The sequence below is a fragment of the Macrobrachium nipponense genome, chromosome 44, assembly GCF_015104395.2.
Source record: "Macrobrachium nipponense isolate FS-2020 chromosome 44, ASM1510439v2, whole genome shotgun sequence".
Lineage (NCBI taxonomy): Eukaryota > Metazoa > Arthropoda > Malacostraca > Decapoda > Palaemonidae > Macrobrachium > Macrobrachium nipponense.
The window spans coordinates 49,212,909-49,224,523 of NC_087221.1; the positions used below are offsets into that span (position 1 = coordinate 49,212,909).

The 11,615-nt window shown below is 38.8% G+C and overlaps 1 protein-coding gene across 1 annotated transcript; it reads right to left on the reverse strand.

The window, feature by feature from the left end:
• Positions 1-3,328: 3,328 nt before the first annotated feature.
• On the reverse strand, positions 3,329-10,801 carry LOC135204336 (probable small nuclear ribonucleoprotein E). Its single transcript, XM_064234526.1, has 3 exons — positions 10,642-10,801; positions 4,470-4,638; positions 3,329-3,469 (listed from the first exon to the last, which is right to left on the reverse strand). The coding sequence occupies exons 1-3, from the start codon at positions 10,690-10,692 to the stop codon at positions 3,399-3,401; spliced, it is 291 nt and encodes a 96-aa protein (XP_064090596.1). The 5' UTR covers positions 10,693-10,801; the 3' UTR covers positions 3,329-3,398.
• Positions 10,802-11,615: the final 814 nt, after the last annotated feature.

The following is an 11,615-nucleotide window of genomic DNA, read 5'->3' on the forward strand; positions in this document are numbered from 1 at the left end:
GATCCAGGGGACCTGCATCTGATGCATCCGTGGGTGTTGCGGAAGGTTATTTAGTGTGGGTGTTGTGAGTGAAAGGAGACGTCAAATGTAACAGGGGAGGAAATATGGAGGAGTTACGAATGTTCCATTTGACAACGTCTGTGTGTGTGAGAGAGAGAGGGAGGGTAATTGCTGTATGGATAGTTAATGACTGAATTGGTTGTTGGTAGGTTCTGGGGCTGTGTTTGCTGTTGGAGGTCTGTGTTTTTGAGCGAGTGTTTTTGAGTCCGTCTTAAGTCAGAAATGGTGATAGTCGGTGGTATCGGCAGCAATCTAGTGAAGGCGGTGAAATTCGTTTCAGTTGTGTGTTGTTGATTGTTGTGCTTGTGAGTTTTTTTTTTTTTTGTGGGTTTTATTGTGAGTTGTTATGGTTGAGGGTTGTTTTGTTGGGAGCTGTTGTGATTTCTTGAAGTTGTTAGTGGTGTTGTGTTGCCTTTTTGTTGTTGTTAATTGTTTGTGCGTTGGTCTTTTGGTGTTGTGTGTGTTGTTTGGTGGTTGTGTTCTTTTAGTTTTGTTGTTGCAGTGGTCTTTTGTTGTGATATGTGAGGTTGTTTTCTTGGTTGGTTGCTATGTTGTTTGGTGGTTGTTGTGTTTGAGTTGTTTTGTGGTTGTGTTCCTTGGTTGTTGTTGTGTAGTTGTGGTCCTTGGTTGTTGTTGTTGTTGTTGGTGTTGTTGTTGTGTCCCTCGACCAGCGGACAGCACAGGATAGCCCCGGAGTAACTGGAATGTTGGTAAGTACGTGTGTTTTGTGTTGTTCTTGTTTTGTGTTTTGTTTTTGGTTTTGTTTTTGTGTAGCTGTTAGGTCAACTGTCCTGCTGTATTCTGAAGTGTAAAGTAGAAAGTGTGACTGGGGTGAGTTGGGCAGCTGGACTGATTAGGTATATGTGGGGGGGAATTTCTGCAGTTTTTTCCTAGCTTGTGATCCCGCCACACTGACGGTGAGCATACTCAGCTGTCTGGACCTTGACTGTATTGGTGTGGACCGTACACTCAGTGGCGAGCAGCCGAGGGACAGTTCCCGGTCCGGAGGTGGAAACTCTAGAGCCGGGAGTGGATGGTTACCAGTGGTGGCTGGTACCTTCATGGTCCCCTTCTTCTTCCCTGAGGAAGGAGACAGAGGCCCCGTTCCCGGAGGAAACAGGAGGACCAGTGAAAGACCCACCTGTCTCAACAGAGCAAGACAAACCCTTACAAGTCCCGTGACGAGACAACCTTCTTCGACGGCAGAGCGCCTTAGGAGTCGAAGGGTTGGAGACTGATGAAAATATGATGAGCTCGAAGAGGACGACTACACTTCACAAGCTCTCTTCCTCTTTGATTCCTCCATAATCTTCCAGACCTCTACCATCAAGAATAGATAAACATCACAGGCCAGTGGCGAAAGCTTCGTCCAGAACTCCAGGGATCAGTGTACACACTCAAGGATCAGTATTACAACATGCCGAGTCACAGGTACAGTTCCAATGTTAGGATAACATGTACGAAGAGCTATCCAACCAGTACTGCTGTAAAAACAATTCCCACTGTTAAGTCTTAAAATAAACAATTTTTCTAAAGTAATGAGGATACTCCTCTCACATCCATCCAAGGGCACCGCCCTCCGAAGTGAGAGGAGATCCCCCAAAAACCAGCACCACACGCCCCCTTTTCTACCTTCGTCCGATAGAAAGTGAAAGGGTGAAGAGAAATTACCAGAAAAAACAAAAAGGACAAACCTCCAAAGTTCCCCTTGGTAATAACCAAGCATAAACGTAAATTTCGGATGAGTACAGGTCTCATTACAGGATCAATATCACTCACGTTAAATCCATGACTAGTCCTCACATTAAATACATATCTCGTCCTCACATTAAATACATATCTCGTCCTCACATTATATTACTATCTCGTCCTCACATTAAAGGGCTAAAGAATGTAAATATTTAATAAAGATGTTGGCATACCTTTGCCACTGACTCTTTAACACAAAGAGAAAGGCAGCTATAAAGGCTATTACAAAAAACAAAAATAAACCAGAAAGATCCCACTGGGAAAATTATCAACTACCAGTCAGGAACAGCTCACAAACACACATCTTCATCGGAAGACGGCCGAAGGCAAAGTGGAGTGTGTTTACATCCAGGCAGGCTGGCCTACCCGCCTGCCACACAGTAGTTACTGCCTAACCACCTTGTTCAAGAATTTAATGGCCGTAATTCCAGCTACGCCGAAAATAATTCCTTATGTAAAGGATCTAGGGTTTGTATATCGAGTAGGAACAAACAGTAATTGGTGAACATTTCTCTACAAATTGCATGAATGTGTATATACATACTATATATGTACATTCCACAGAAAAATCTGCAAATAGAGTGGGGTCCTTATTTGGGTATTTTGTTATGGTTAAAGATCCCAGTTATGTATACATATGTATATTACAAGTATAACAGCAATTGCTTTTGTATGTTTTAAGCATGACTATAAACAACTTTGGATCTTCTAACAGGACAATTTGCAGTTTTATGTATTATAATTCACCAAAGTCACATCATTGTTTAGCAATAAGTGTACTTATTACTATTTCATATTGGATAAAAAATGCATTCAGCAATGCTATGTAGCCTTTGAACATTTGTTTCTTCAACATGAATGCCGAGGTATTGTGCCACTGAGCAGATCATCTCCTTACCATTTACATTGTAGACAAACTAGTATTAATTCACTGTGCAAATCATGTTGGAAAATTTAAGGGTTATTCAGCAGAATTTTGCTGATTACCTCACCCAATTAACAATACATTAGTAGTTGAATGGCACTTACCTGCTCTCAATCTGGTATTTGGACACTTCAGAAAATTGTTCAGTGCTCAGTCAAAGAAACATGAATGGCTAGAACATGTATGAGATGAGATGCTTCGTGAACAAACTGCCAAATTTTCTTGTTTAAGTTTTCTTATTATTCTTAAGTCACCATTGTGCTTAAGGTCGGAGAAAACAGCAAGCTAAATAGACTAAGAACAATTGGCTAAAAATAAACAGCTGAAATTGGTCTCCCACTGATCTTGCTAAGGAGTAATGCCAAGATCTACAATGAAGTTGCATAGAGTATGGCGAGGCTACCAGTTCTACCAAAGATGCTGCCAAGGGTTGTGGATCATAACTAACACTTCCCAACAACTATACTGCTGTGGCATAATTTACACACCTAAGCTTGGAAACCTGCGAGTGGCTTATATTCCTGTCAGAACAAACTGCTGGTGAAGAGTTTGGATATTTGAAAAAAATGTTTGGAAGGTTAGGATACAATAACACTATGTTCAGTACATTTATTAACAAAATTCAAATAAAGCTTCCTTAATGTAAATGACTTAGAAATTAAAACTACATGTTACTTCCATCAGGTTGTGTATTCTGGATCAATGTTATATTGTCACCCTTTAGGAGAATTCGCCCTGAAATGAGAAAACCTTACTTAGTAAAATTAACAATTTTATAATTTCCTGAAAAGTTCAGTGTTTCTTACATACAAACTTATGATTCAATTCATACGTATCCCTCCGCATGAACTGGAATCTGTTTAACTTGGTGACAAGGTAGTCAACTCGTGGTAGGTGGGCGACTATTGCCTTACAGTAAGAAGGGAGAGCAAGTCACTCACCAATTCAACTTTCAGCAATATGCCATTTGATTATCTTGGGTGAGGAGCTGTTTTTTGTTCAAGGGGAGAAGAAGCGTTTGCAAGGGACATGGCCCAGGAAAAGCGCATGATGCGAACCGAACCCCCTCTCATGAAATTACTAACCCCTAGCAAAAGAGATGGTAGTCTAAGTGGGAGGAGCCAAACAATTTAGCAATATATCAAATCCCCTTGGAAGAAACCATCAACCTTTGGCCTTTCTATAATGCTGCTCAACCTCTCTAATGCTAAGAAAAGCAACCAGCTCACTCCTAGCAAAATGAAAATAGAACTAGTTATGGTGGCACTGAGGAGTGTCCAAACACCCTCTTACATCTTTTGTATACGTCAATGCTTGTTTCATATGAAAGAAGTTTCAACTTGATGGTCGGTCAAGAGGACAGTGAGATGTCTCAACTATGGCTGAATAGTGTTCAATTATGGCAGGTAAAAAGGGAGGGGGGGGTGGTCCCTCAGCCACATATATACCCACAATTAACTACCTTATAAAATTTCCACAAATGATTCCAACTCATGCTGAAGAATACTATAGCAGAAAGGTTGTGGTTTCTATTCCTTTACTAATAGTCAGGTTGTGATAAATTAAATCAATTCACTGCTGACTTACAATAGACAAAGGAGCAAAGCCTGAGGCATATAAATAGTACAAATGTTTGTTATAGCAAAAACATTAAATCTGCAAACACCAACATCCACACACAAGTATGGAATTACCTAATAAGTACATCTGTTAGCTGTTAAACTGCAATACTCACCAATATTTTTCCTTGTTCCTTTCTTGATATGTACTTCCTCTGCAGCATCTAACATAACATTCATGTATTCATCAAATCCAATGATGTGCCCTTCTATGCGTAGGTTTTGGTTCTCGTACAGCCACACCTGAACTCTAGCTCTAGACTGAAGATACCTGAATATCAAGTTCTGAGAAATTTGTTAAGGAAAGTGTCAAATTTTGGAATTAACTTTTACAAGGTGTAAAAGTTATTTTGGAATTAACCAAATGGTATACAGAGCAACCTGCTGAATTTCTTATACAATAATATTAAACACAAGCACACTAAGATACAATCTACTTCTATACTGTGTCAAAATACTCTTGGATCTATAACCCAGTGGCTTAGTACCTTTATTAAGTACTAGTACCTATAGAACCTGTGAATATATATTACATATATAATTCCTGCATAAAAATGAGTGGAGGATTGCTCCTAAAGCCAAAACTATAACAACACTAAATATGAATTGCCTCAGATTGTCAATGAAATATAGCAAATCCAATGCCCAATTATAATCTCCCTTTCTAAGCTACATAGGTGTAGATTCCTTAACATCCTAAAGTACCAGTGAAATTTTTCAAATCTTTACAACAAGCATTAATTAGTGTCTTGAAAATTATACGATCAAGTTCTTTCAAGTACGTAGTATGAGAAAACCAACAGTTAAATGAAACATAATTCAGTGTGCAAAAGTGACAGAAAATAAGTAGTACTAATTCAAAGGGTGTAAAAGTCTGACCAAAAATAAGTATAACATTGCAATTTAACATTTTTGGTTATTTTATATACTACAACCAACAGAAATGAGCAGACCTATAGTATATGGGTAAATTTCAGCCATTAAAGAATGAAATGGGTCAACATTTACTTTTACTAAATCCATGACAATTTTATTACGGAAATCGCTTTATTACATTCCAGGTTATGACACTGCAGCCTCCCTTACCAGTAGAAATGTATAAGATCAAAGTACATTACGTATGTTTAAGTCTGACAATGCTCATCAACCACTGGCTAAAATGGATCTGTTTCTTGGAACATTTACCTTAAAACCCTACTGAACCCAAGGGAAAAAATTTATGTCAAACGCAGAGCCTAGTATCGCACAAGATTGACTAACTGACATATAAATATTTGAGTGATGTCCTGGCATTTCAACTCTTCGGTTACTCAGACCAAAGGTGATAAAACTGTAATTAAAGTACTGGATCTAGTAGTGATAAAAATGGCTAAATATAAAAATTTTCAATATTTAAAAAAATCTACCATCTTCTCTACAGAACCCAAAATTTTGTTGCCCCATCTCTTCTACATACTGCATCTGGGACATTACACCAATATTGTTATTATTAATCAGAATATAAACCCTATTCAAATGGTACAAGCTTACAGGGGCCACTAACTTTTACCTAACCTACCTTTGGACACTAGGGTAAAACATCAAAGCAGGCCACGCAGGCCAGCTACCATCAGTGCAAGCCACCCTCCGAAAAAGTACATTATAACGCGTCCTGACACCCGAGATGGGCATCAGTCGCGACTTGTTGGTGAGAAACGGAGCTAAAGACCTCTACTCTCCTTTCGAAGTAAGTATTTTCCCCAAAGTTAGAAATTAAGGCCAAATTTTAAGATTTAAACAGATTTAAACAGAGGGTACTGAAAATGGCGCCCACGGCAGTGGAAATCTCACCAAAACGCTTTAGAAATTTTTACTTACAACTAAAAATGTTTCGAAGATTGACGCCCATCTCGATGTTTTACGGAGTAGCTTGTGTCAATAAACTAACCATTTCCTGTGATAAATCCGCACACCACTTGTACCCACAGACGCTGGAGCACTTTTATCACAACAATCGAAACACGATTTCTCATCAACAACAAGCCAGGCGTAAACAGCTGTTGGGGTAGAAGATGACGAGAAGCGTGCTCTTGGCTAATTTTTAAATAAGTAGTAAAACATCAATATTTTACATATTTATGATGATTAATTTGAAAATATTCGTTATTGAAAAGTAACTCGACTCTGACTCAAATTTAAGTAATTATTTTTCTGAATTAGAACGTTCTTTCAAGTTCTGTATTATGACGTCACGACATCTTGACTTTCGTACCTATTGTAAATAATTGCTATACTCAACTGTCATTGCAGAACAGTTTACCAGTTATTCATGCAGATTGTTATCAGCTATACATGTAATTGTTATAATCGTAATGCGCATATATATCTTTATTATTTACTTTTTTGGATATATGAAGATGTTTTACTGCTGGATTATCGCCGTAGTGTGACGCAATCGTTTTCGGTCCATGGGCCTCTTTTGTCTGTTTTCGCACCATAAGAAATTATGGGGCCGAATTTGCAATGACCAGAAAGTCGTTAAAGAGGAAAGTAGCATTGAGGGGCATATGTTTGGACCTGGAAGAAAAATAAAAATTTATTCAATAGCTAGCTTGTAAAAAATACTTGGTTATAAAAACTTGATTGACAACTAAGCAGTCATGTCTACTATGGGTTTCAGAGACAGTGCAAGCAGGTTTTTGGGCAATACCTATTTCTGTAACGAACACTCTTAACAGAACGAGATTTTGCTATAGTGCATTACACCCAGTGCCGTAATTTATAAGGGTATCGTGAATCACTAATCGTAAAGAATAACGACACTGTCCTTGTACCAAGAGACAAAAACTCCATTATGCAGAAATGGATACGAACACGCGTATAAAGCTCCACCTACCCTCTCCCCAACCCCCCCCCCCTCCCTTTTCTTCTTCGTTCCTCCGCCTTCCTTTCTCTCTCTCTCTCTCTCTCTCTCTGTTGCCATTCGGTATGTGTTGACCCTCCAAACTGGGTATAAGACTACACACAAAACGTTGAAATTGGTGAAATTAGGCTATGTATTGGAAGTATATATACATAAATATTAAAGCAATTTATCATTATTGCATTACTATGACAACTAGAATTCATGGAAACAGTTTATAACCTGTTTAAGCGTCACCCACGTAATAATACGTTTACCGCGATCTACTCGGTAGCGCCTTCAACGGGATATTACGTTCAAGACTTTAACTGTGCTTGTCAAGTCGTCAGCCCCGTAATAATACGTTTACTCGCATAGAAAGTGTAGGAACATCATTTGGTAACACTCTCAGCACATGGGAAACTTATTTCCAGCCTGGCAACTCTTTCCTGGTGGTCGCTTATGCTAGAAAACTGCCTGTCCCTGTTGGTTTTCTTTCAATGCGCTTCGGGCGTTTATCGAGACAAATTGGATTTCGCGTCTTTCACAATGAATGTCCCAAAGAGGATGGCATATTTCTTTAGGTGAGATCAATCAAATACTAGATGAGGCGAGTGTGATATTGATAACCTATTTGATGATGAGAGCTCTAGTTCTGAATCCTCCAGTGATGATACAAACTTTTCTTCCAATTGCGGGAGTGAAGATGACTTTTCTTTGCCGAGTGACTGGACTCCGAGAGAGAGAGAGAGAGAGAGAGAGAGATAGAGAGAGAGAGGAGAAGAGAGAAGGAGGAGAATTTCCACAGTTATTACAGTATGAAATACAAGCATAAAAATCAATATTAACTTTGAAAAACTATCATCAGTGCTATGATCCCTGATTACAAAAAAAAAGCGTGACGGTACGTTAGCAGCGAGCTCATCAGGGGCGGACGCTTAACAGGATAATAAGGAAACGGCGTATGTTGTGAACGCCTCCACTAATGGGTGGCAACGATGATTTTGCCATTCTTAGCATGCAAACATTAAAGCATGCAAACATTTAAAGGTTACATTTATTTCTGGCATACGATTATTTAAGAAATTCAAAATACGAATAAAGACTGAAATCAATGAAAAGTGCTAGCAAAAGAAAAACAAAAAAGCAAAAAAAAAAAAAACGTAGTCGTTCACTCTATGCACTTTTCCGTATTCGTTCCTCTATGGTTTTCGGCAGCCAGATGTACGAAAACGTTAGAAACATTTGATTTTATCTACGTTAGAAATATCTGTAATTTTTCGGGGTAATTTGGTTGCAAAAAAGGGATAATATACATGAATTAAATCAAAATTTTTAAATAACAATGTAAATTTAAACTAAATGACGAGTAAAGTAAACAGTTTAGGGAATAAAACTTTGCAGTTTCGTCGTCTGTCGTCGTCTGCTGTTTGTAATTGTGTTTATGGCGCGCGCGCTTAGAAACCAGGAACAGCAACGGGTTTAAAGTGCAATGTGGAGTGAACTGAGACCAAAATGTTGTATAATAACAATCAAATAAGCACTGTGGAGTTTCAGTTGTGGTGGCAGTAAGGATAAAAACCGCCGATTACAAGGTAAGAATGAATTCAGTTCCAACCATAACCCCGGGAATAACAAGTTTCATACTTTCACTAATATAGGCAACAAAATGTTGTTTTATTGTGCTGATTACAACTGCAATCTTGAGTAAGATCAATAAACGTTACATACATACGCTAACATTGTTCAAATGAGTGCTGGGAAGGCTGGGGAAAGATGGTGTCCGTCACTGATGAGAACCGTCCATGAAAAACGTAGCCGCCATATTGGATTTCAAAACTGCCTTGAAAACATATTTTACGAAGAGCTCACATGCTTATTTTTTAGTTCGTCGTATGGGGCTTTCATATATCACAATATGTTGACGAAACTTCAGTCTTTTAAATGGTATGCTTAGAGTTGCAATTGTATTTATGTTTCACCAATTAAATATCGAGTGAATAAGACCCGTCCACCGTGATGAGGGTTGGCCTGTACTGATGTTTCCCCCTATGTTCTAACTTGGCAAGAGGGGCTTCCGAAGCAGTGTTGCCAGAGACCTGCATCGTTCTGGCTCCATTCTCGATCGGTCAGTATATAGGTACCTAGTGGGACAGTTTATGGGAACTGCATTAACCTATTGGGCACTAATCGCTAGGGTGGACAGGACTTTAGGTTAGGATAGCTAGTGCCAAAACTACTGAAGAATTGTTGTTACGACCCACACTGGTTAACCACATAGCTTTTCTGGTGTAGCTACTACCTGTATTTCCATGCGCTTAAGCTACTATTTCCATGCGCTTTCAACAAATCCGAAGGAGAATTTTGTTGAAAATCCATGTTACTGGAATTGCGGTTCATAGTAGTGGGGTCCAAAACCATGGATTTCGGACAAACCTCCATCAAATTCATAGAAACGCCCACCAGAAAAGCTATTCTGTTATCCAGTGTGGGATAGCAGCAATTTTTTCAACAGCTACCTATAGTTGTAGTAAATACATGGATCATGTAGGCTTACATGACCTGCGATCGAGTAGATAAATTTCCACCCTTGGGCTAATAAACGTGTAGTTAGATATACCCAATAAAAGCCCTATGTAGGTCTATTAAATGTACTTGGACAACTAACTGCCCTACATAGGCCTAGTAAACATGTACTTTATTAATAAATGCCCTTCGTAGGTCTAATAAACATGTGGTTGAGTAAACTTCAAAGCCGTTACGTAGACCTTGTAAACTTGTGGATGAAATACCTATAAGCTAAACACGACAAACTAAACATTAATTAGTATTTGTCCTAACAGGCAACAACCTTCGTGTACAACCTAGATGATAATAAAAATTAGTTATATAAACGTCCAAAGTAGACCTAATTACCATGTAAGTAGATAAACGTCAGGACTAGGCCTAATAAAAATTAGTTGATTTAATGAACGTCCCAAATAGGCCTAATAAACATGTAGTTGATCAAATGTACTAAAATAGAGTTAAAACACTTGCAGCTGGATAAACAAAGGCCCAAACCTAAGCCTAATAAACATGCAGTTGGCTAAACAAACGCCCAAAACTAGGCCTAGTAAACAGGTAGCTGGATAAAGGGGCCCAAACTCAGCCTAACAAACATGCGGTCGAGATAAAGCGCAGCACAACAACAGTAGTCAGAACCTGGCCTATTACCTATATTAACCAAACAAACTCCCAAAACTGGACCAAATAAACATGTAGTAGAATAAACAGTCACAAACTAGGCCTAATAGACATGCGGTCGAGGGAAAAGGAAAAAGTCGCTTCCCGCGCTCAGTCAGTCTAGGGCCCCGACTTCACCATCACCACACGGCGAATTAAACTGCCTTCCGATAAAAGGATACGATGGGCAACACCATCACCTTCTGCACCTTGGACTTCTGCGCGTAGGACATCTTGGAGGAGGGTCGAGGACTTATTCCCTCAGAATCAAAATCACGAGTGCGTTTGGACACACTACAACACGAACGTTGCTGCGGAGGAGGACAACAAAATATCAACAACACGTATACTCGACCGTGATTGGTCAATTCCCCGCAGGCTCCGAGCTGTACTCTCCTCTGATTGGTTGGAAGCGAACGCTCGCAGCCCGGCACTCGGTGGTGATTGGTTAAGCTTGGCGTGTCGGTAACAGATGATGAGCGCGAAGCGCGCGATGAGCTCGCCACAATCACAGTTACGGGTAGACTTCACTTACAAGAATTTTGTAAATGATGTTATTTGTTACGGTACTATTATTAATTAGAATATCTTTAATGGTATTGTTATAAGAAAACACATCATTAACATTAAACTATTAAATATTGATTTTATGGTTTCAAATCCTCGAAAGTAAGGCAAGCTAAGTAAATATTGGGGGTTTCGTTAGCATTAATAGCACCACTATAAAACTTTTTATGAGCTTTTTGATAACATAAATCAATTATATGAGGTGGTTAGCAGAGATCGTTTCCTATATTTTTTTATGTACTCTATTTCTTGGTCAAGATATTGTGGGCTTGTGATGCGCAAAGCACGTAAGAACTTAGAAGAAAAAACTTGAAATTTTCAGTATAAAGATGGTGGCCAGAATAAAAATGTAAATATGTCAAATTATTTGTGGGTTTCCTATAAATACTGAATTTACATTGGAAAGATTCTCTGTGTAATATACATCTAGGAAAGGGATGACATTGTTATATTCAATTTCAACAGTTAATTTTATGGATGGCACTAAATTATTCAATTTAGACAATAAATCATTTACATCGATAACAACAGGTAGACTACTAAGATGTCATCTGCTATCCGACCATTTTAAAGGGACAAGTGTGATACC